The sequence below is a fragment of the Cherax quadricarinatus genome, chromosome 21 (assembly GCF_038502225.1).
Source record: "Cherax quadricarinatus isolate ZL_2023a chromosome 21, ASM3850222v1, whole genome shotgun sequence".
NCBI lineage: Eukaryota > Metazoa > Arthropoda > Malacostraca > Decapoda > Parastacidae > Cherax > Cherax quadricarinatus.
This window is the reverse complement of record NC_091312.1, coordinates 40,245,282-40,272,615: the sequence shown is the minus strand read 5'-3', so window position 1 is coordinate 40,272,615 and position 27,334 is coordinate 40,245,282. Positions and strand designations below refer to the sequence as shown.

At 36.8% G+C, this 27,334-nt stretch overlaps 1 protein-coding gene across 1 annotated transcript in view; it reads right to left on the bottom strand.

Annotated features, from left to right (window-relative positions):
* The window catches only part of Elp2 (elongator complex protein 2), an 82,335-nt gene that overhangs the window by 37,424 nt on the left and 17,577 nt on the right, over nt 1-27,334 (bottom strand). The window contains exons 3-9 of the mRNA XM_053777320.2: nt 25,353-25,475; nt 24,647-24,868; nt 23,528-23,782; nt 22,595-22,806; nt 16,676-16,791; nt 10,962-11,031; nt 3,220-3,403 (exon numbers count right to left, since the gene is read on the bottom strand). Of these exons, the coding sequence (XP_053633295.2) occupies nt 3,220-3,403; nt 10,962-11,031; nt 16,676-16,791; nt 22,595-22,806; nt 23,528-23,782; nt 24,647-24,868; nt 25,353-25,475 (1,182 nt within the window). The remainder of the gene's footprint in view (nt 1-3,219; nt 3,404-10,961; nt 11,032-16,675; nt 16,792-22,594; nt 22,807-23,527; nt 23,783-24,646; nt 24,869-25,352; nt 25,476-27,334) is intronic.

The following is a 27,334-nucleotide window of genomic DNA, read 5'->3' as shown; positions in this document are numbered from 1 at the left end:
CTTGAATCCATCAATAAAAACAGCAGACTACATAAAAAAATTAGTTTTAAATCTGGGATTATTTTATGTTTCTGAGATCACATCTCTCTTAAATATTTTAATAGAGTTGACAGTGGCTAAGTAGTAGGTTGGTAGGCAGCAACTACCCAGGGAGGTACTACTGTCTTGCTTAGGAAGAGGCAGCAACTACCCAGGGAGGTACTACTGTCTTGCTTAGGAAGTGTAAAGTGGAAGCCTGTATGTAATTGTTTTACACAATCGTAGGATTGCTGGTGTCTTTTCTTCATTATTGTAAATTGTGCTTGATGATTGCTCAACTATTTAATCATTACTTCAAACTTAAAATTGCTTCAACTTCACTGTTTTAAATTGTGCTAAATTGTAATACTGTATTTTTTATATACATATCAAAACTGTAATTCTTCTCTACCTAACTGATTAAAGCCATATAGTATGAACAAATGGAATATTCAGTTTTCTTGTATTCGTTGTAACTCACCTAATGACCATATGTACAATTACAGCACTGTTATTACCTTATTTATCTTAAGTTAGTGTTAAGTTTGCCTGAAATGCTCTGCAAATAAAGGAGCCTTTGGCATGTTTACCCAACATTTACACTTCTTTGTACAAACATGTATCATGCTAAAATAAAATTATTATTATTATTATTATTATTATTACTATTATTATTATTATTATTACTATTATTATTATTATTATTATTATTATTATTATTAACATTTCAGATACGTCTTGCTACTTCTACTTACACTTAGGTCACACTACGCATACATGTACAAGCAAAAGCATATACATACATACATACATACCCCTCTGGGTTTTCTTCTATTTTCTTACTAGTTATTGTTTATTTCCATGGGTAAGTGGAATAGAATTCTTCCTCTGTAAGCCATGCGTGTCATAAGAAGCGACTAAAATGTCAGTAGGAAGGAGCTAGTAACCCCTTCCCTTGTATATATTACTAAATTTAAAAGGAGAAACTTTTGTTCTTCCTCTTGGGCCACCCTGCCTCGGTGGGATACAGCAGGTTTGTTGAAAGAAGAAGTTAACAGTGACATTTAGAAAAAAAAGAATGATCACAAAGAAGAGAGATCTGCTCAGAAGAAAGTCACTGAGTGCAATATGAATAAAATCCAATAGTGAACTGGCTATGGCAATTTTAAATTTTAATTCAAGCACAAAGTCCCCCCAAAATGGGCACCATGTAGAGTTGGAAACGTTCAAAATTATTTGTGAGTTCCCCATCAGTAGAAATGTCAGAGTCAAATTCCACAAATTAAGAGTCCTGTGAATCTGGATGGCTGACTGTACAGTGGATGTTAGATTTTCTGACATTTATTTATGTGGAATAAAAATTAATCATTTTCTGGTTTTTAGTAATAACCTTGTGTTCATCTGAACAATGGTTGGACAAATGAATAGTTACCATGTTGCCCTTATTAATGACTAGGTAAGAAAATGTATTAAAAGACCACACAGACTAACATATCAAAAAAGACTAAACATTTTTCAATAAACAACAATAACAAAATTTAAACTGCTACAAATAAATTATTTGCCTGCCGAAATGAAAATTTTTGATATATATTTTAATCCAGAGATTATCACAGTTTATTTTCCTCTGGTGATTACCTATTGCTGTGAGTACTACAAGGTGTTAATCAATAGCTAAAGATGTTTATCTTAATGTTTATGTAGATAGGCACAAGTATAATACAGCCTCTCTTCACTTAGCAACGTACTCATTTACCGATGCCTTGGACTTACGATGAGCTCCCTGACCAGTATGCATGCCTAAATAATGTATATTAGAGCTGATTTCCTCTATTCTGTTTATTACAATATACAGAACACTACTGTATCAACATTTCAAATATACCAGAAATGTTATAAATGGTGCAAAGGTGACATTAAAACAATATCAAAGATAGTTGACATAAATCAACTACCATTATAGTACGCTCCTCACTTAGCGATGAACTCGTTTACCAATGTTGCCTTAGGAACAGAACTTTGTCGTTAAGTGAGGAGAGGCTGAAAAGAAATTCAATCAAAACTACTGAGGTGATAACTATCAGTAATACAATATCAGAAGCATCACCATGTAATGTACTATTGTATAAAAACTGTATCGTAATGCACAGTTATAATAATAATTACAATAATAAATACTAATAATACAATGATACAACATTTGCAGAGATAGGTGACATTTAGTTGTGCATGCAGAAAGCCCATGGTTATGCAGAGCATTTTGGGCAAGCTTAAGCCTAACTGAAGACTACAGCTTGTGCAGGTTTGGTAGCTGGGCCAGCTACTTAACCTACATAAAATATATGACATTTAAAGTGCTCCAGAGCAATTATTATTATTATGATTATTATTACCATCAACATACCTTGTTCACTGAGTGTAATCATTTCTTAGATGCCACGAGAGACGCCAAGATATGCTGAGAATGCAAACATGAACGAACACACCAGCTAATCCTTTTACGGTGAACTTCTTTTGTTCTTCTATTTCCTCTTGTTTTCCCTTTTCCAAGTGCTGCTGCACTTCTAATCCTATCTTATACTATGGGGTGTACAATAAAGTACAAATTTATAGACGAAATACGTAGTCTTGGAAATTGCTTGATGCTGAGATGCATCACTAACTCCTTTACAGTGAACTTCTTTTGTATTTCTTCCATTCTTTGCTCTTCTTCTTCCTCTTTCTACAATAAGTACTCACCTCCCACCCTACACTAGGACTACAAATATATTAAGGAAAGTAATGAGTATACTGTATGTGTATTTAAGTTTATTGTTTTTAATACATACCTAGTTCTATTTTTAGCGTACTAAAAATGGTGCAAAGGTGACATTAAAACAATATCTAAAGATGGCTGACACAAACCCACTACCAGTATAGTATGCTTGAAATATCAGTAAGGAGCTGCTCAAATTTAATAACCAATTTGCTTACCGACCTACTCTTAGGAACCTAACTCGATTGTTAGGTGAAGAGTACCTGTACATTGCATTTTAGGTAAGTCGTGTTCTGTGCAATGAGGTGGTATGGCATAGTAACAAGTCAAGCCAGCCCTCCAATTTCATTTTGGTCACAGCAGAGCAGATAATTGGTATTATTCAATGCGACCATGATGAAACAGAAAAAACAAATCAAGTTAAACATCGAAGTTGGTTTTTGTACCTAAATCTTCCTCAACGTCGAAACCGCAGATCTGGCCAAAATTACGTATAAAGTTGGTGGGAGCACTGAATCCACGTATAACCTTCTCCTCCGCTCCAGATGCAAATTTGTATTTGCCAAGGTTGCAGACACTAGCCATATCGTAGCCATGAACCTGTGGGCGGCTCACTTCATGCCAAACTATCTGTAGGAAAATACACAGCAAAAATAAAATTTTTAAATCAGAGTATATTGTCTATTTTACAGTATACATAGGCTGTAATAATATATATTTTGTGCCACACTATGCAATATAAAGTTACTAACTTATATAATACAGTGGAACCTTGACTTGTGAGTTTAATCCATTCCAGGAGCTAGCTCGTAACTCAATTTACTTGAATATCAAATTAATTTTCCTCATTTAAATTAACTGAGAAGCCATTAATCCGTTCCTGCACTCTGGAGAGACGAGAAAAAATACTCGAATATTATCAACTGTAAGATAAGATAAGATAAGATTTCGTTCGGATTTTTAACCCCGGAGGGTTAGCCACCCAGGATAACCCAAGAAAGTCAGTGCATCATCGAGGACTGTCTAACTTATTTCCATTGGGGTCCTTAATCTTGTCCCCCAGGATGCGACCCACACCAGTCGACTAACACCCAGGTACCTATTTGCTGCTAGGTGAACTGGACAACAGGTGTAAGGAAACGTGTCGAAATGTTTCCACCCGCCGGGAATCGAACCCGGGCCCTCCGTGTGTGAAGCGGGAGCTTTAGCCACCAGGCCACAGGGCCACCGGGCCACCGGGTTATTTATCTATCACAATTCATCTAATATGACATAATAAACAATATAATTAACACAGAAACTTGATATATACTCTAGAATGAATAAAATAGGCCATAATATGGTGGCAGAGGCAGCGGCGGAAGCGTTTGCCATTTCCTGTCCACCTTTGACTATATACGTACTATCTTCCCATGCTCTTATTGTAAGAGAAAACAGAGTACACCTACCGAGTTCGGTTCCGAGAAACCGGTCGTAAGTCGAAATGGTCGTAAGTCGAACTTTACTACTGAATATCAACAAAACATTTTTGTAATGACTTTATTTTATTATTTTATTTTGGTATTTCATGTTTTACTTTACTTTTATGTTGTTAGTACTGTATTTTATACTGTAAGGTTTAGGATAAACACTGTACAACACAAATAGTTGTTTATTTCCCAGAAATTTGGCATAAAAAACACAGTTGTAAGTCGAGTGGTCGTAAGTCGAGCAGGTCGTAAGTCTGATGGTAGGTGTATTTTTGGGGCTAACTGCAGAAGATCACTAATTTTCTAAGGAAAACACTGAAAATATCATATATAAACACATAATAAATCATAATACACTACAGAATGTAAAGAAATAATAAACTGTTGATATAAAGTGTATATGTACCTACATACTTGGAGCAGAAATGGTGAGGGAGGTTGAGGCTGCGGCGCATGATGTCAGTGGCCCTGTAAACCTCCAACAACATTGTTTTGTTTGAGCGCTGAACTTAACTGATACAATTTGTTTTTTTTTTTTAATCACTGAACATAACTGATACAACTTTAGTATCTACATATCGTAGCTGTACTAAGTTGGTATTGCCTGGCTAAGTCCATGGAAATCATCGTCTTTTTCTTCTCTGCACTGTCCTTTGCACTTATTTTCTTAAGACCCATGGTTAGAAAAAAGAAATTTGGCCAAATGACTGTAAAAAAAAAAAAGCAAGCAAGCACGAAGGAAATGCTCCCACAGTGATGTAAACATGTGCACTACTTACCATAGTATGTTTTGGCATCAGCTGTGCCAACTAGCAGCAGCATTCTGAATTATTATTACATACGAATTATGTATTATTATTATTATTAATTTAAGGAACTGAAGCTCTATCAATATATTAATAATAATAATAATCATTATTATTATTGATTTAGGGAACTGAAGCTCTATCACTATTATTATAATAATTAATATTTTTATTGTAATAAAGTTGGTAGAATTACCGACAATATGTAAAGTAAAAGGACACAAGTGCAACTAATGTGACATTTATAGTGGCAACGTTATAGTGAAACGTTGCCACAATAAAATGTCACATTAGTTGCACTTGTGTCCTTTTACTTTAAATATTATTATTATTAATTTAAGGAATTGAAGCTCTATCATTATAATAATAATAAAAACAACAAAAATAATAATAATAATATATTATTATTATTATTATTAATTTAGGTAATTGGATCTGTGCTCTAGTTACCTAAATTAACAATACTACTAATAATAATTATTATTATTATTTATTAAAATAATAAAGAATGCCGCCAATTCAGTGCACTGTTTACCTCGCTGTGGGAGCAGTTCTCTCATGCTTTGCTTACATTTTTGACAGTCATTTGGCCAAATTTCATTTTTCTAAGCATGGGTCCTAAGAAAGTAAGTGTAAACAACAGTGCTGAGAAGAAAAAGAGGATTATTTCCATGGAATTAAAGTATGAAATCAAAGAAAAACAAGCAAGGTGTCCAGGTTTTGGGTTGAGGGGGAAGCAGGGGGAGCTGGCTCGTAACTCAAATGTTGGCACATAACTCAGAGCAAACAATCGACCCAGGGACGGCTCGTATCTCAAAAAACTCGTACGTTGGGACACTCGTAAGTCAAGGTTCCCCTGTACAGAACCAACTAGAGGAAACAATCTACTTGACTTGGTTCTTGCCAACAAAGAATCACTAGTTAATAATCTTGAGGTTAATGATGAGCTTGGGGAAAGTGATCACAAATCACTTAGTTTCAATATATCATGGAGTTACCTAGATAACTGTAATCAAATCTCTGTCCCAGACTTTCGCTTGGCCGATTTCATGGGACGGAAAAATTACCTAGGTGGGCTAAATTGGGATGTCCTGACTATGGGTCAGGTAGGTGGTCTTGGTTGCCAATATGATGTTTTTCAGAGCATAGTTCTTGCTGCCCAGACAACTTTTGTTCCGAGTAGAGAAATTAGATCTAACAAAAATGCTCCCAAATGGATGAACAATAGATTAAAACATCTCACTGGTCAAAACAGAGGCATATATAGGCATATCAAAAGAGGGGATGGGCAGTTAAGAAATCAATATATTCAATTAGAAAGAGAAATAAAAAAAAGGAATAAGAAAAGCAAAAAGGGATTATGAGGCTAAGGTCACAAGGGATTCGAAGACTAACCCAAAAGGGTTCTTTCAGTTATACAGAAGATTAGGGACAAGATAGGCCCACTTAAGAGTAACTCAGGTCAGATCACTGACAGTGATAAGGATATGTGTGAAATTTTCAATTCTTACTTCCTCTCAGTTTTTACTCAGGAAGATACTAGCAAAATTCCAGAAATAACAGATTCTGTAGAACAGGACGATAATAAACTATGAAAGATTGCGGTAACTAGTGACATGGTCCTCAGACAAATAGAGAAATTAAAAGCTAACAAATCCCCAGGCCCTGATGAACTGTTTGCAAGGGTGTTAAAGGAATGTAAAGAGGAACTTAGCATGCCTTTGGCTAATATTTTCAACATATCACTACAAACTGGCATAGTGCCTGACAAGTGGAAAATGGCAAATGTAATAGCTATTTACAAGGCAGGTGACAGGTCCTTAGCTTCGAACTATATACCAATAAGCCTTACCTCCACAGTGGGAAAATTTATGGAATCAATAATTGCCGAAGCAATTTGTAGCCATCTCGAAAGGCATAAACTGATTAATGAATCTCAGCACAGTTTTACAACGGGGCGTTCCTGTCTTACGAATTTACTAACTTTCTTCACTAAGGTATTTGAGGAGGTAGATCATGGTATTGAATATGATATTGTGTATATGGACTTCAGTAAGGCTTTCGATAGATTTCCACATCAGAGGCTATTGAGGAAACTTATGGCACACGGAATAGGAGGAGAAATTTTTTCCTGGGTAGAGGCATGGCTGACAAATAGGCAGCAGAGAGTTTGCATAAATGGGGAGAAATCAGAATGGGGGCACGTCACAAGCGGTGTTCCTCAGGGGTCAGTGTTGGGCCCGTTGTTGTTCACAATTTACATAAACGACATAGATGAGGGAATAAATAGCGACATAAGCAAATTTGCTGATGACACCAAAATAGGCCATCCAATTCATTCTAATGAGGACATCAGAGCACTCCAGGATGATTTGAATAGACTGATACAATGGTCGGAGAAGTGGCAGATGCAGTTTAATATAGACAAATGCAAAGTTCTAAATGTTGGACAGGAAAATAACCATGCCACATATAAACTAAATAATGTAGATCTTAATATTACGAATTGTGAAAAGGATTTAGGAGTTCTGGTTAGTAGTAATCTGAAACCAAGACAACAGTGCATTAGTGTTCGCAATAAAGCTTACAAAATCCTTGGCTTCATAGCAAGAATTATAAATAATAGAAGTCCTCAGGATGTTCTTCAACTCTATATATCTTCGGCTAGACCTCATTTAGATTATGCTGCACAGTTTTGGTCACCGTATTACAGAATGGATATAAATGCACTGGAAAACGTACACAGGAAGATGACAAAGTTGATCCCATGTATCAGAAATCTTCCTTATGAGGATAGACTGAGGGCCCTGAATCTGCACTCTCTAGAAAGGCATAGAATTAGGGGGGATATGATTGAGGTGTTAGATAAGAGTGAATGAAGACGAATGGTATTTGGGACCTGACAAGCTGTTGGAGTGTGAGCAGGGTAATATTTAGTGAAGGGATTCAGGGAAACCGGTTATTTTATATAGCCGGACTTGAGTCCTGGAAATGTGAAGTACAATGTCTGCACTTTAAAGGAGGGGTTTAGGATATTGGCAGTTTGGAGGGATATGTTGTGTATCTTTATACGTATATACTTCTAAACTGTTGTATTCTGAGCACCTCTGCAAAAACAGTAATTATGTGTGAGTGTGGTGAAAGTGTTGAATGATGATGAAAGTATTTTGTTTTTGGGGATTTTCCCTCTTTTTGGATCACCCTGCCTTGGTGGGAGACGGCCAACTTGTTAAAAAAAAAAAAAAAAAAGATTGTGTATAAATGGAAAACAGGAATTAATAAAGGGGATGTAAATAGCATGCTAAAAGTATCTAACATAGACAGGACTTGCAGCAATGGTTTTAAATTGGAAAAATTCAGATTCAGGAAGGATACAGGATAGCACTGGTTTGGTAATAGAGTTGTGGATGAGTGGAACAAACTCCCGAGTACCGTCATAGACGCTAAGACAATGTGTAGTTATAAAAACAGGTTGAATAAATACATGAGTGTGTGTGGGTGGGTGCGAGTTGGACTTGACTAGCTTGTGCTACTCGGTCGGATGCACTGCTCCTCCCTTAAGTGATGTGTCTGACCTCACTAGGTCAAGGCATTGGCTTAAGCCGATAGGAGAAATGGAGCTGCCTCGCATAGGCCAGTAGGCCCATTACAGTGTTCCTTCTTTCTCAAAATTTTGAACAGTAATAAAATACTGTAATCCAAACTAAATTTAGCAACTGATGAGGTTAGCTTTCAATATAAATCTATACCAAATTGTAACCATAACTAGAGAATTCAGCATTTTTGTTTACCTCTTCAACAGTGGCATACCCTGAAATTAAATTTCCTGTGTGGGGGGCAAGATAAAAAAAAAAAAAATCTTAAGAGACTGAAAGAGTGTACAGTAACCCTTGATATAGTAGACCCCAATAAAATAGACTTTTAAAATAACAGCCAAAATCTGCTGTGTAAATTGCAATTTTAACTCTTTTAATTTCACTGTTTATTCCAATATAACTGTGAATATTGTGGTGAACAGCACTATTTTAGGGTGAACAGCACTATTTTAGGTATGCAGCAGAGTACCTAGGTGCTCTTTTTTTTTTTTTGCTACTTTTAAACATTCTAATTTAATGGGAACTTGGACAATCCCCCAATCTAGTAAACTGCTGTGAGAATGATTATAAACTCCTGTGCCAGACAACACACCCCACTGCTATTTAAGAGCTTGAACCTGCTTAACATACAAAATATCCACTCATGTTATTGTGCATACTACATACACAGAACATTATTCTCCAATATTAACCCTCCTCTCAAACACCTTCTTGAGAACTACAACAGAATGCACTTGCATAACACAAGACACAAAACACTCTTTGATATCCCTCATCTCCTTTGATCTCCCTATGTAAAAATGCTATGCATATAAAGGGCCCTAAGATTTGGAATTCATTGCCTGAACATATAAAAGGGTCCGTCCCTGCACACCAATTCAAGGCTCTGCTTAGATATCACCTATCTCCCAAAATTAACAACACAAACACTATACATTATTGCCACCATCAACACAAAAATTTCCAAATTGTATAAGATTATTTCAAAACTAAAATGTCTTAATCTCATTATGTAAAATGTGCCAAAATATAATACTGTAACTTGTTAATCAATTACTTGTTAATTTAATTACTGCTAAACCACTACTACCTCTGTTGTAATATATAAAAAAAATGTTCAATTCGAACCAACTATGATATACAGTGGACCCCCGGTTAACGGTATTTTTTCATTCCAGAAGTATGTTCAGGTGCCAGTACTGACCGAATTTGTTCCCATAAGGAATATTGTGAAGTAGATTAGTCCATTTCAGAACCCCAAACATACACGTACAAACGCACTTACATAAATACACTTACATAATTGGTCGCATTTGGAGGTGATCGTTAAGCGGGGGTCCACTGTATATGTCTAGTATTAAGTAGTCTTTACTAAATGTAAAAGGAGAAACTTTCGTTTTTCCTTTTGGGCCACCCCGCCTCGGTAGGATACGGCCGGTGTGTTGAAAGAAAGAAAGAAAGATTAAGTAGTCTGTTAAGCATTAAGTTTAATCTGCCCAAAATGCCCCGGCATGATAGTGGCTTTCTTTGTACTTAGTAATCAATATTGTAATTACACATTGTAAACTATGCAAAGAAATAAAATCCTTAATCCTTACTGACAGCAGTGAAGGAAAGATGCACACCGCAGAGCAAACATTTTTTAGGAGAACCTATAAATAAATATATAATAAACAAATAAATAAATATTGCTACAAGTACAGTGGAACCTTGGTTTTTGTATGCCCTAGTTTGTATGTAAAACTATAGTTATTCTCTATAAAATGCATTTTTTGTTAATATTTCCCAAAAGAAATAATGTAAATCCAATTAATCCATTCCAGACACCCAAAAATATTAACAAAAAATACATTTTACAGAAAATAAATATAATTTTACATACAAACTAAGGCATATGAAAACTGAGGTTCCACTGTACATGCACAAGTTATACAGGCCTAGCTGACATCAATGACATACTGCTATTCAGAAAGCCCCTTGTTATGCAGAGCATTTCAGGCAAAATTAGGTTAATCTTGTCCCCAGGATGTGACTCACACAAGATGACTAACACCCAGGTACCTATTTTACTGATAGGTGAATGTAGACAGCAGGTGTCTTAAGGAAACACAACCTAATGTTCCACCTGTACCAGTGGTTGAACCCCAGACCTCAGTGTGTGAGCTGAGTGTGCTAGTGATCGAGCTTTGTGTAGAACTTTATCAAGTCATTATTTGATAAAGTTCTACATACAGCAAAATGCTGTCCAAATAAATTCTTGCTTTGCAATATATGTTTATTACTGATGATATGAGCATGATGTAAGATAGCTACTAACCTCATTTTCTGTCTTCTTCCATGGTGCATGAAGACGAGTCGTTTGGTCCTTACTGGATGACAACAGGTACCTAAAAAAATAACTATGATGTAACTGAGATAAATATATTGTATACAGTACACTGATTTCTTTCTTATTCAAATTCCTCATTTCTACATAATACATCATTTGTACAAAAATAAATAACATTTATCATTTCACATGGAAAGTTCCTGGTTGTGCAGAGCATTTTGGGTAAGCTCAAACCTAACTTAAGACTAAAAGAACAATAAACATTATATATATGTATATGTAGTATTGACTAACATGGAATCACAAATAAAGACTCCTCTAAATCTGTATATGTAGATGCTGTTTTATTAAACAACAGACTTTCTCCAATGTTTTAAACAGTGATAGGAAAATCCCAGTTGTCCCAGTAATTTGACGTGAGACGGAACTAAAGTTATCTGACGACTTGTGTATGTTAAGACATTTTTCTCAAAGACAAATCTTCAACACTGTGACTAGCCGTTATTGATTAAATACCACTTGTTCGTGGTTACAATACCATATATGTATGCTGCTCGTGGAGGCTAGTACACCAAATGGGGGGGAGGATGAAATTAGCTCTGAAGTACCCACACCAACGTATGTCCTCGGATCACGGTACGTGATTCTTGTAGGATTATATGGTCCCATGGGTTGTAGCGTCATAGACTTGCTGGTCCATGGGCTGGATGAGAGAAGTGGTGTTAGGAGGCAAGAACTTCACAGTTATAAAACTGAACTCCTCCAGCAACTCATTTGCCAAGATTAAAGGGTGAGCAGAAGCATTATCCATAAGTAAAAGGGCCATGAATGGCAGTTGTTCTTTAATGAGGTAGTTTTTGACAGTGGAAGCAAAGACTTCATGAACCCACTCAATAAAAAATTGTCTTGTTACCCAAGCTTTTGTGTTGGCCCTCCACATTACAGCCAATTTGCTTTTCATAATATTGTTCTTCTTAAAAATCATGAATTTTTGGAATGATAAACAAGTAAGGGCTTCAGTTTCAAATCCCCATTTGCATTACCACACAGTAACAGAGTGAGCCTGTCTTTCATTGGCTTGTGTCCTGGCACTAACTTTTCCTCTTCAGTTATAGATTCTCTTGGGCATTTTCTTCCAGAACAGGCCTGTATCATCACAATTAAGCACCTGTTGGGGAAGAAATCCCTCCGAGTGTTGTTGGTCGACAACCAAGACCACGTACGAAAACCAAATCAAACAAATCGGTTTGAAAACCAATTTGTTCGACAACTAGTCTGTTCAACAACTGAAGTTCCACTGCATTTTTTTTTAAGATTATCTAAATAATAATATTAAGAATAATATTAATTTTAATGCAATTACAGTAGTGAGACGAGATATTTCAAGAAATATAACTTCGTGAACTACTTGATGCCCAGCCTGCAGATTACATTCAAAATTCAAACAAGTATGTAATACAATTTTTTAGTAAGCAGCATCAATACATTTGCCCATCCCCAATCACTCTCTGTTATGTCCTCTTTACTTCTAAAATTCAATGTTAACACCATTCCTATCACGTTGATGGGAAAGGCCTGATGAAGTTAAAATTATTTTTATTTTTTTATTATCACACTGGCCGATTCCCACCAAGGCAGGGTGGCCCGAAAAAGAAAAACTTTCACCATCATTCACTCCATCACTGTCTTGCCAGAAGGGTGCTTTACACTACAGTTTTTAAACTGCAACATTAACACCCCTCCTTCAGAGTGCAGGCACTGTACTTCCCATCTCCAGGACTCAAGTCCGGCCTGCCGGTTTCCCTGAACCCCTTCATAAATGTTACTTTGCTCACACTCCAACAGCACGTCAAGTATTAAAAACCATTTGTCTCCATTCACTCCTATCAAACACGCTCACGCATACCTGCTGGAAGTCCAAGCCCCTCGCACACAAAACCTCCTTTACCCCCTCTCTCCAACCTTTCCTAGGCCGACCCCTACCCTGCCTTCCTTCCACTACAGACTGATACACTCTTGAAGTCATTCTGTTTTGCTCCATTCTCTCTACATGTCCGAACCACCTCAACAACCCTTCCTCAGCCCTCTGGACAACAGTTTTGGTAATCCCGCACCTCCTCCTAACTTCCAAACTACGAATTCTCTGCATTATATTCACACCACACATTGCCCTCAGACATGACATCTCCACTGCCTCCAGCCTTCTCCTCGCTGCAACATTCATCACCCATGCTTCACACCCATATAAGAGCGTTGGTAAAACTATACTCTCATACATTCCCCTCTTTGCCTCCAAGGACAAAGTTCTTTGTCTCCACAGACTCCTAAGTGCACCACTCACTCTTTTTCCCTCATCAATTCTATGATTCACCTCATCTTTCATAGACCCATCCGCTGACACGTCCACTCCCAAATATCTGAATACATTCACCTCCTCCATACATTCTCCCTCCAATCTGATATTCAATCTTTCATCACCTAATCTTTTTGTTATCCTCATAACCTTACTCTTTCCTGTATTCACCTTTAATTTTCTTCTTTTGCACACCCTACCAAATTCATCTACCAATCTCTGCAACTTCTCTTCAGAATCTCCCAAGAGCACAGTGTCATCAGCAAAGAGCAGCTGTGACAACTCCCACTTTGTGTGTGATTCTTTATCTTTTAACTCCACGACTCTTGTCAAGACCCTCGCATTTACTTCTCTTACAACCCCATCTATAAATATATTAAACAACCACGGTGACATCACACATCCTTGTCTAAGGCCTACTTTTACTGGGAAATAATTTCCCTCTTTCCTACATACTCTAACTTGAGCCTCACTATCCTCGTAAAAACTCTTCACTGCTTTCAGTAACCTACCTCCTACACCATACACTTGCAATATCTGCCACATTGCCCCCCTATCCACCCTGTCATACGCCTTTTCCAAATCCATAAATGCCACAAAGACCTCTTTAGCCTTATCTAAATACTGTTCACTTATATGTTTCACTGTAAACACCTGGTCCACACACCCCCTACCTATCCTAAAGCCTCCTTGTTCATCTGCTATCCTATTCTCCGTCTTACTCTTAATTCTTTCAATAATAACTCTACCATACACTTTACCAGGTATATTCAGCAGACTTATCCCCCTATAATTTTTGCACTCTCTTTTGTCCCCTTTGCCTTTATACAAAGGAACTATGCATGCTCTCTGCCAATCCCTAGGTACCTTACCCTCTTCCATACATTTATTAAATAATTGCACCAACCACTCCAAAACTATATCCCCACCTGCTTTTAACATTTCTACCTTTATCCCATCAATCCCGGCTGCCTTACCCCCTTTCATTTTACCTACTGCCTCACGAACTTCCCCCACACTCACAACTGGCTCTTCCTCACTCCTACAAGATGTTATTCCTCCTTGTCCTATACACGAAGTTAAAAATAAATAAAAAAGCTAGCACAACCTTACATCATTAGAATGCATAAAAGTCTTCAACCTCTTTATTCTGTACAAATTTGTTCTTGCATTTATTGATGATCATTCACCTTAATATCTTCCTTCACTTCCATTTCCAGGTGTTTTTTCTGTGGTAGCTACAGTACATCCTGTACACTTCTAGAATTATACCAGAGTAACTGTATTCATTTAAAAACTTAGACTGCTAAATAATAATGCTAATGTAAACAGCAATGTGGGTACATGAGATAATTTTTTCTACTATACAGTGACAGTTGTTTTTAAAAGATACATCCGAATCTTCAACATAACGTGGCCATGATTAGCCATAATAAAATTCGAGGGAGACTGCATGCATAAGACTTTCATTAAAATCAGCATGACAGAGATAATTGAAAGCCACAGTAATGCAGTAATATTTTTTTTTTTTTTTTTATTATCACACCGGCCGATTCCCACCAAGGCAGGGTGGCCCGAAAAAGAAAAACTTTCACCATCATTCACTCCATCACTGTCTTGCCAGAAGGGTGCTTTACACTACAGTTTTTAAACTGCAACATTAACACCCCTCCTTCAGAGTGCAGGCACTGTACTTCCCATCTCCAGGACTCAAGTCCGGCCTGCCGGTTTCCCTGAATCCCTTCATAAATGTTACTTTGCTCACACTCCAACAGCACGTCAAGTATTAAAAACCATTTGTCTCCATTCACTCCTATCAAACACGCTCAAGCATGCCTGCTGGAAGTCCAAGCCCCTCGCACACAAAACCTCCTTTACCCCCTCCCTCCAACCCTTCCTAGGCCGACCCCTACCCCGCCTTCCTTCCACTACAGACTGATACACTCTTGAAGTCATTCTGTTTCGCTCCATTCTCTCTACATGTCCGAACCACCTCAACAACCCTTCCTCAGCCCTCTGGACAACAGTTTTGGTAATCCCGCACCTCCTCCTAACTTCCAAACTACGAATTCTCTGCATTATATTCACACCACACATTGCCCTCAGACATGACATCTCCACTGCCTCCAGCCTTCTCCTCGCTGCAACATTCATCACCCACGCTTCACACCCATATAAGAGCGTTGGTAAAACTATACTCTCATACATTCCCCTCTTTGCCTCCAAGGACAAAGTTCTTTGTCTCCACAGACTCCTAAGTGCACCACTCACTCTTTTTCCCTCATCAATTCTATGATTCACCTCATCTTTCATAGACCCATCCGCTGACACGTCCACTCCCAAATATCTGAATACGTTCACCTCCTCCATACTCTCTCCCTCCAATCTGATATTCAATCTTTCATCACCTAATCTTTTTGTTATCCTCATAACCTTACTCTTTCCTGTATTCACCTTTAATTTTCTTCTTTTGCACACCCTACCAAATTCATCCACCAATCTCTGCAACTTCTCTTCAGAATCTCCCAAGAGCACAGTGTCATCAGCAAAGAGCAGCTGTGACAACTCCCACTTTGTGTGTGATTCTTTATCTTTTAACTCCACGCCTCTTGCCAAGACCCTCGCATTTACTTCTCTTACAACCCCATCTATAAATATATTAAACAACCACGGTGACATCACACATCCTTGTCTAAGGCCTACTTTTACTGGGAAAAAATTTCCCTCTTTCCTACATACTCTAACTTGAGCCTCACTATCCTCGTAAAAACTCTTCACTGCTTTCAGTAACCTACCTCCTACACCATACACTTGCAACATCTGCCACATTGCCCCCCTATCCACCCTGTCATACGCCTTTTCCAAATCCATAAATGCCACAAAGACCTCTTTAGCCTTATCTAAATACTGTTCACTTATATGTTTCACTGTAAACACCTGGTCCACACACCCCCTACCTTTCCTAAAGCCTCCTTGTTCATCTGCTATCCTATTCTCCGTCTTACTCTTAATTCTTTCAATTATAACTCTACCATACACTTTACCAGGTACACTCAACAGACTTATCCCCCTATAATTTTTGCACTCTCTTTTATCCCCTTTGCCTTTATACAAAGGAACTATGCATGCTCTCTGCCAATCCCTAGGTACCTTACCCTCTTCCATACATTTATTAAACAATTGCACCAACCACTCCAAAACTATATCCCCACCTGCTTTTAACATTTCTATCTTTATCCCATCAATCCCGGCTGCCTTACCCCCTTTCATTTTACCTACTGCCTCACGATATATATCTAGTAATATATCCATACATCAAACAAAACCAAATAACATTTAATCGACTAACCTGCCCAGGGGATCCCAAGTAATGTCAGCGACTTCATCAAAGTGTCCACCAATCACCGGACATGGTTGCCACATGTGACTCACATGGTTCTTTTGCTTCCACAGGTGGAGTGCACCCTGCTCAGATTATTTTGATTACACAGCATTCAAAAACAAATGATAAAGCCATACAGCCCCCAACATACAAACATACCAAATTAAGCACATACAAATTAGGTACTTGAGAATCAGTTAAAGCTTCATAACCACCAAGCAGTGGAATGAGCACACACAAAATCTGACCACACTTTTTACTGCTGTTATTATACAAACACCTCATGTGTAAGTTAGAATATCAAGAACACAATTTGTTTATAAGTTATGACCTCCTGTACATCATTATAGATTCAATTAGGCAAATAATGAAAATAATTTGCTGACTACCTTTACTTACTATATGTATATATATATCTCCTTCCTTGAAGTAGTTTCTTAAGAATAACATCATTAGCATACATTCATCAGTAATCTGGTGCTCAGGTATATCTTCGTAAAACACTGCAGTCTCAATGATGCCCACCATGAGATAGCACAACCAAGATGAAAGCATGAAGATTTACTTACAAAAAAAAAGTCAGTATATTATTCATGCATGAAAGAGGCAAGTGAAAAGAGCAAAGAAAGTGAACTATAATTAAGAAAAAATGAAACTGAAATGATTAGCATCACTAAAAAGAATAAAGCAAGAGAGGCTCAATGATACTGCAATGTTTAGTGCCAGTTTAATTTGAATAAGGATTTGCAGTGGAGACATATTGCATTTCAAGGCCCCATTATGGACCCACATCTGAAAGAATTCCAGAACCCAATCTAGGCTTAGGAAATGTTTCTTTTGTTTTTTACTTGGACATGATACATAGTTGTACAAAGAAATATAGTGATTGGGTGTACATGCCAAAAGTCCCTTGTATGCAGAACATTATTGGCAGGCTTAAAATTAACTTCAGATTAACTAAGCAATGATATATTCATTGGTAAAAATTACAGTAAACAAATTACAACATGGAGTACAAATAAGTACATGTATTTCAAATAAGTACAAATTTGTAGCATAACAATGTATAATATAATCGAATCAGATCAAATAAAATCAATGTTTGTAGTGCAGAAACAGGTCATATGGTCATTAGATGAGTTACTGTGCATTCAAGAGAATGGAGTATTCTATTAGGTAATGTAATTAAAAAAAAATAGTTTGATAGGGTCACATGTTATACATTTATGAGATTCAGTTATTCAGTATTTATTAAGCTGTGGTTGAGTAAGTGATTTTTAAGAAGAGTCTTGAATTGATAAACAGACAGTATTTCTTTTATTTTTATTTTATTATCACACCGGCCGATTCCCACCAAGGCAGGGTGGCCCGAAAAAGAAAAACTTTCACCATCATTCACTCCATCACTGTCTTGCCAGAAGGGTGCTTTACACTACAGTTTTTAAACTGCAACATTAACACCCCTCCTTCAGAGTGCAGGCACTGTACTTCCCATCTCCAGGACTCAAGTCCGGCCTGCCGGACTTGAGTTCTGAATTCGTTCATTCCAAATTGTTCACAAGTTGGAATAATGACTGTTTAGACTCACTTTAAAAAAAAATTAAAAAAAAAAGGCAAAAGTCACAGGAGTAAAAAGGAATTAGAAAGGGGACAACTTATTACATGCTAGAAGAACATAAAGAAAACCTCTCCAATATTTTATAGCTGGAACATTACAGGGTTTAAGACACATGTTAAAGACACTGATGTTAAGTTCCTATCACACCCAGAGGAGATAACTCAGTGACAGGAAATTTATTACAAGTTATTGATAAAAAAATTATTTCTTGCAGAAGGCCTATATAAGAGCAATTTTTTAATATTTATTTATTTATTTATTATTTATTTGTCTTTGTAAATAGTACATTGAGATTTTGTATTTACAATAATCGGTTGCAATGCAAAGAGAACCTCTATTATGCTTAGGCATTATGGGCCGACTTAACATTATTGGCTAACAGACTACTTAACACTAAGAATTATGTCATAGTTGCACAGTAGAATATTAATTATATCATAGTTGTACAGTAGATTATTAATTATAAGTGAATCTAATTTATATAAGACAAAAGATATATTCATATATTCAAAAAATGCTTTTTGTGAAAACAATGATTCAGTTATATTCCTGTCAACAATGAAATTATGATATGGGAATACATAAGTGAGTATGTGTGCACTGAGTATTTAGCATTTAGTCTAGGGTGATTAAGTGGCTTTTGAGAAGAGTCTTAAATTGATTTTCAGACCGGGTTACTTTAGTATCTTCTGGTAATGAATTCCAAATTTTGGGGCCCTTTATGTGTATAGAGTTTTTACAAAGTGTGATATGGACACGAGGTATATCAAAAAGAGATCTGTGTCTTGTGTTATGGTTATGTGTCCTGCTAAGGTTGGTGAGAAGTTTAAGTGGAGGGTTTATATTTGCATGTATTGTTCTGTGTGTGTAGTAGGCACATGAATAAGTATGGATGTTCTTAACCCTTAAACTGTCCAAATATAGATCTACGTTTTTTCAACAATTGAAAGTATGTAAAAAAAAGTAGATCTTTTTTTTTTTTTTTACATTTGAAAACGTGTAAAAAACTTTGATCTACTTTTTTTTTTGTTATATTTGAAAATATGTAAAAAAACGTAGATCTACTTTTGGAGCAGATTCAGACTTTTGAAAATTGGTAGAGTATGCTGGTGGTAGTGGGAATTTGTTATCATTCTGACTACTGCCTTTTGCTGAGTTATTAGAGGTCTTAGGCGACTGAATGTTGTTGATCCCAATGCACAAATTCCATATGTGAGGTAAGGGTATATGAGTGAATGATACAGTGCCAGGAGAGCTGATTGTGGAATGTAGTACCTTATCTTTGATAGTATACCTACAGTCTTAGAGATTTCCTTGGTGATTTGTTGTATGTGTGTCTTGAACTTAAGGCTACTGTCAAGGTGGATACCTAGGAATTTTCCCTCTGTAAGTCTTGTGACTGATGATTCATTTAGCGTTATGTTAATTGGATGATTTGTGACTGTTAAAGAGATAATTTGGAGGAAAAAATCTACAAAGACATTGACAGAAAAAATAAATAAAAGCTGCCACAAGAAGAAAGCCTAGCAAATCAAAGATCCTTTCTACCAATACTGTATACTGGATGGCACAGAAATAAACAACAGTGTTTCCCAGTAACATGCACGACTTCTCTGAATGCATAAAATGAATAAAAAATTTTGAAGGAGGCAGTGACTGTTCAAGATACTGTGGCAAGGTGAAAGAATTGTGCAGAAAGTGATTTGTTAAAAGTGGGAAAGAAAAGATATAGCAGAGTGATCTTCTTTCAAAAAAACGGCTGCATCCCACTGAAGCAGGGTGGTCCAAAAAGAAAAACAAGTTTCTCTTTTTAACTTTAGTAATGTGTACTGGAGAAAGGGTTACTAGCCCATTTATGGTAGAGTAATATGCAAGAAAATTACAGATTCAAAACAGTTAAAGATGAGAGGTTGCTCTAAAAATGTACAAAATTGTGTAACAGATTTTTCACTGAATACTGTATATAAAAATGTTGGAAGATATTTTCTGTATCAGAGAATGACCTGAATTCACTCACAAAACAAGGATTTAATAAACTGCAGAAGCCATGGTAAAATTAACCTTTTCACTGTCTTTTACACAGATCTGTTACTGATGTCATTGTTGCTCATATAGATCTATGTTACTGATGCCAGCATTGCTCACACAGATGTACATTTTGAGCTCAACTCACTCAGATAAGTTTTGAGCAGTAATTTTTGGCCTGGACATGAAAGAACGGGTCTGTGCAGTGAGTGTGATTGGCATGATAGTGGCTTTCTTTGTACTTAACAAACCAAAATTGTAATTACAAATTGTAACCTTTGCAAAGAAATAAAATCTTTATTCTTTATAAAAAAATTACCCCATGGTGATGCATAATGGGAAAGGCAAACTTCTGACCTTGTGTTAGGTTTAAAATAGAGAATTTGAGGTGTTTTCTAGCATTATTTTTAAGGTTTTACTGACTGTTTCTGGTATCATTTGAGAGAATGGAAGACATACATCTGCTCAGACTAACAGAGGTATTTGATTTCTGATGATTTTTCTGAGGACTGGTAAGGCCCCCTACCCTCCTGGTTTGTTTTGTGGGTTTGTACTAGGCTTGCTTCAATTACTGGGACACCCTAAACCATGACCAAGCATTCATGGTTATATTTTATTATCTGAGAAATAGGGTACACCATAAATTTTGTGAGTGATGATGAATTAAAAATGGTAGGCAGGGGTGTAGGAGAAGCTTGAGGATAACGATTAATGAACAGAAGAAATGTTGCTTTAGAGGCTGAAAAGTCTACGGTATTCATTTTGAACTTGGTTTTTAAATTGTAATTTTTAAATTTTGAGTCAAGTTGTCCAAATTATCGAATTTTGTGGACTTTAGGAGGGTAGTACTGTTAGTTGAATGGGCAGTTTCTTGTGTGAAATTTATAGAGTGGAAGATGTACTAGCAAAATGGCTAAAAATTTGGTCGAATTGAGCATTGGAACTGGCAAAAAATAAGACTTAAAGGGGTGAAATCGCCATTTGGTAAATTATGCCCAGACTGCCATTTAAATCTGTATTTGCATAATTCCATAAGTTTTCCATCATTACCATCAGAAAAAGATTCTCTGCAATTGAAGAATTTTTTTTTTCAAAAAATGCCGACATTGTCAGCACTTTTAATTTCAGGGCTTCTGTAATTTCAGGGGTTAAACGGTAATGGCTTCAAAAAAGCATACTTGTTCTCCAGTCATAAGACAATAAGACTGAAGAAGCACTGCAACAGGTCTACTGGCCCATGCTAGATAGGTCCTTTTCATAAACTGCTAATTTCACTCAAATATTTGTCCAATTCATTTTTAAAGCTACCTAAGCTATTATTATTTTCAATGACTGTACTTGTCAATTCCATTCATCCACATTCCAAAGTTAACATTATCCTGTATCCATTCTAAACTTTCCCTCAAGGCAAAAATAGAACACTAAACTAAGCAAACCTAACCCAAGCAAGCCAAACCTAACCTAACCTAACCTCTAAAGCAAGCCAAACCTATCCTATCCTTAACTAAGCATACATCAACCTTACCTAACCTAGTAAATTTTTTTTTTTTTATCAAATTTTTCACTTTTACTGATATTTTTGTTCAAGATTTTTTAGACCCAGGAGATTTTACCGTAAGGTAGGATTTGTCCCAGGGGGCTGTATCAGGGAATTTTTTCCTGGGGGAGAGGAAGCCTGACAATCTCTCTAGTTTAGAGGCTTGAGCTAGCCAGCTATACCCCTGATACTTCTTTATTCTAAGGTTAACATTGTGAATATTATCCCAGATAACTGAATTAAAAACACAAACAGTATCTATGCATTTTAAAAAGCATTACATGGTTATATACAAAGAGTATTTCCTGTTGTTTACAAATGAAGGAACCAAGTTTGAACATGGAAGAAGTATAATTGTTGAGTATGCTTCTTTACGCCTTTTCACCTAGTGGTAAGCAGGTACCTGGCTGTTACCCAACTGTTGTGGATTGCAGTCTGGGCAAGACAATAACAGAACCCCAATGGAAATAAGGCACACTGATTTTTTGTTATTCTGGGTTACCTATCCTCTGGGTTAATAATGTAAATAAAATCTGCAACATTGAAATTCCTAAGAGCAACAGTCATGGATCATGTGCTACAAGAGAATCAGTTTTACAAACAACAGTCATATTATTGTAGAAACAACTATTTTTCTCAAATTTAAAGGCAAATATTATGTTTAAAAGTTTAATGGCAAATACTGAATTTAAAATCACAAACCTACCTGGTAGCTGCAGCCTAAAACTTGCATGTTGTCAGGACTAAACTGACAGCTGTAAAAGCCTTCCATGTTGCCTCCAACTTCTCCAAGGCGAGCCACCTCTAGCCACAGTCCACCGCTACTAAAGGACCCTTTCTCTGGCTCCCAGATAATAATGGAACGGTCTTGGGTCTTGGAGCAGGTAAGTAGCCTGTAGGGCTGGTGCCTCTTGCTTTCTAAAGAAAGGAATGAACAAATTATAGAGCAAATTAGCTTAAATAACAAATGAAAAATAAATCTAAAAAAGTATATTACGTACTATACATATAGCACAAGCTTTCATACTCAAGATACTACTAACTTTTAAGTTTACATCTCATCTCAACATAAATTACTAGAGCTTCTGGGATACAGCTTCTGGGAGAAAACTAAATATATACAGAAAGGCTTTGCAGACATGAAGTCTATCACCTTCTCAGGTTCATCAGTACCGAGGAGTAGCGAGTACACAACAAGAAATAATTTGAAAGAGAAAGAAAAGGATATAACAAAGTAGTAGCAAAACTAATATCCCAAGTATAAGGGGAGACTATAACTATTATTATTAAATAATTATAAATTCATACACAAAAAATGATAAACTCAGATGGGTCATACAGCAATTATTATTATTTAAGTTGATAAACTAAAACCTGGGTAAATGAATTAGTACAGGTGTTATATATAACATTTTAGAAAACCTTTTCAATAATGGTTTTTTATTTAAATACACAAAATACAAACTACACTATCTTAGCTACTATTCCTACTGACAAATATGTTATTCCTAACTTAATTGGAGCAAAATGCATACTAAAAGTCAGGAAGTTCAATTTAACACCTTTGTACCAATAAAGTTGTCTTCTGTGAAACAGGAAACATGAAGGATCTATTTCCAATACTCTGTTTTACTTTTACCTTTAAAAACAGGTTGAGCCCAGCATACTTCAGAAACCAGTCCTTCGTGACCTGCTAAAATAGCATCTAGCAGCACAGATATTATAACATCTGATGTAGTTGATGGTATTTTCAAAATTACAGGCCTCAATCTCAACTCCTTATTCCCTGCATTAACAGCTTTTTCTAACTGCTCATTATGTTTGATGACTGAAAAACGCCACACTCGAACTGAGGAATCCTTTGAGCCACTGGCCAGCAGCAAGCCACCATTATCTGAAACACACACATACCAAAAGCTTGAAACCAAAATCAATGTGTACCAAAAATTTTAAATTAATGGTAATCACTACTGTACATGCAATGTCAGCAAATAAACTAAGTAAAAAAAAGCTAAAATATTATTTCAAATAATTAGCTTGGGTTGTGAATGTTACAGTGATAAGGAGGCTGGAGGCAGTGGAGATGTCACATCTAAGGGCAATGTGTGATATAAATATTATGCAGAAAATTAGTAGCGTGGAAATTAGGAGGTGTGGAGTTACTAAAAGTATTATTCAGAGGGTTGAGGAGGGGTTGTTGAGGTGGTTTGATCATTTAGAGAGGCTGAAGCAAAATAGGATGACTTGGAGGGAGCATAAATCTGTAGTCGAGGGAATGAGGGGCAGGGGTTGTCCTAGGAAAGGGTGGAGGGAGGGGGTAAAAGAGATTTTGTGTGCAAGGGGCCTGGACGTACAGCAGGCATGTGTGAGTGTATCAGACAGTGAGTGAAGACAAATGGTTTTAATGACTTGACGTGCTGTTGGAGTGTGAGCAAAGTAACATTTATGAAGGGATTCAGGTTAACTGGCAAGCCAGACTTGAGTTCTGGAGGTGGGAAGTACAGTGCTTGCACTCTGAAGGAGGGGTGTTGATATTACAGTTTTTTATCTGTAGTGTAGGTGCACCTCTGGCAAGACAGTGATGGAGTGAATGATGATGAAAGTATTTCTTCTTTTTCGGGTCACCCTGTCTTGGTGGAAAACGGCTGATGTGTTAATAAAAAAAATAAAAAGAAAGAAAGTTTCAAAGTTCAAATATATTCAATTATGAAGTGAATGATTTAAAACACAAAGATATAACTTTTTTTCAAGAAAATACCTTCTTTCATGAAATCCAGTGTCATGACCCAGTCTTCATGACCATTTAACACGCCTGCTGGATAAAACTGACCCAGTTCACTTGCTGTTAGGATATGAATTCTACAATCATGTCCACCACAGGCCAATGCTGGATATATTGCTCCTTCAACTCTGAACAGCCGAAGGCTCATGATGAATGTCCTTGCAGGAGACGAAAATGAATTAAGCTGCTTAAACTTCCCTGTAAAGATCGTCTCCATTAGTACCGAGAACACAAAACGAAAAGTGCTATTCTAAGACTTCTCAGGCTGTTGCTTCCAACACCTGTGTGCTCCCATCAAGCTACATTCTTTCAACAACATGTTACTGTAATAATCATTTAACTATTACTTTATTCAAATGTGAATCCAGACTATAGTGTTTTCTCTGGAAATGACATCTATAATTTCAGAATTTTCCTCTATTTTTCTAATGCCTCATGGTGGTCAGGTAGTGGAATGACCTTGATGAAGAAGTGGGGCAGGCTCTATACATGTTAAAACATACGTATTGCTAAAAGGGGGTAACTTCAGTGAGAAATTGAAACTTGACTCCTGCAGCCCAAAATAGGCAAATATGGATGAACGTATGTATGCACATGCACACACAAATGAACGAATAAGAGAACAAATGAGCACAACATGCACACACAAATATTCTACTGCATAAGTATAGAGCATAATTACCTGATAAAGGGCAAACAATCCAACAAGTTATAATGTCTGCTGTCACAGTCACAACAAATATTTTCTCCTGGCCATCTTCTAATACAACGGCGGCATCAGCGAGGGCAACAGCATCTTCATGTTCTGAGGGATGCACAACAATGTGAATGATAAAATTAAGAAGAATTTAAAATAGAATAAACCCTCAATATAACCTGCAAAAGGGAAGTGTTCAAATGTCCGGTAAAAATAGCAATTACAGTCTCTCCTCACTTGACGAAGGAGTTCCGTTCCTAGAACCATGTCTGTAAATGAATTCATTGCGAAAAGAGGAGCATACTATACTGGTAGTGGGTTTGTGTCAACCATTTTTAGATATTTTTTTAATGATACCTTTGCACCATTTATAACATTTCTGGTATATTTTTAAAAGTTTATACAGTAGTGTACTGTATACTGTAATAACCAGAATAGAGAAAATCAGCTCTAATACAATATTTAGGTTTGCATATAGGTTGGGGAGCCTGTCGTAACTCTGAGTTGTCAGTAAGTGAGTACGTTGCTAAGTGAGGAGAGACTGTAAAGCCTTTAAATGCTTAACTTTATACCTAATATAGCACTGTATACTGAGCTACATTAGGTATAATATTGTAGTAACTGTAAATTTACCTTTACTACAATAAGCAATGAAAATAAAGGGGTTAAAAATAAAATTTATCCAGCACAATTTGCCCATAATTTTCAAAGCCTGTTACATTGAGGTCCATTATATAAAGATTTGCTATATGACCAAAACTCACTATACACCTCCCCCTGTCTTTCTGATACGGTTACCACACCCCATCCGGTTTGTTTACATTCTCCGTGAGCACATCTCCATTATGTGTGGAAATTTTCCAAAATTTCAAGGGTTTTAAAGTTATTGTGTAGTATTTTATATGTACACTGATAATTATACTTATGTGTTTTTTTTTTTACAACAAGTCGGCCGTCTCCCACCGAGGCAGGGTGACCCAAAAAGAAAGAAAAACCCCAAAAAGAAAATACTTTCATCATCATTCAACACTTTCACCTCACTCACACATAATAACTGTTTTTGCAGAGGTGCTCAGAACACAACAGTTTAGAAGCATATACGTATAAAGATACACAACATATCCCTCCAAACTGCCAATATCCCAAAACCCCTCCTTTAGAGTGCAGGCATTGTACTTCCCATTTCCAGGACTCAAGTCCGGCTATATGAAAATAACCAGTTTCCCTGAATCCCTTAACTAAATATTACCCTGCTCACACTCCAACAGATCGTCAGGTACCAAATACCTTTCGTCTCCATTCACTCCTATCGAACACGCTCATGCACGCCTGCTGGAAGTCCAAGCCCCTCGCCCACAAAACCTCCTTTACCCCTTCCTTCCAACCTTTTCGAGGATGACCCCTACCCAGTCTTCCTTCTCCTACAGATTTAAATGCTCTCCATGTCATTCTACTTGATCCATTCTCTCTAAATGACAAAACCACCTCAACAACCCCTCTTCAGCCCTCTGACTAATACTTTTATTAATTCCACACCTTCTCCTAATTTCCACACTCCGAATTTTCTGCATAATATTTACACCACACATTGCCCTTAGACAGGACATCTCCACTGCCTCCAACCGCCTCCTCGCTGCTGCATTCACAACCCAAGCTTCACACCCATATAAGAGTGTTGGTACTACTATACTTTCATACATTCCCTTCTTTGCCTCCATAGATAACATTTTTTGACTCCACATATACCTCAATGCACCACTCAATTTTTTTTTTCCTTCATCAATTCTATGGTTAGCCTCATCCTTCATAAATCCATCCGCCGACACGTCAACTCCCAAGTACTGAAAACATTCACTTCTTCCATACTCCTCCTCCCCAATTTGATATCCAATTTTTCTTTACCTAAATCATTTGATACCCTCATCACCTTACTCTTTCCTATGTTCACTTTCAACTTTCTACCTTTA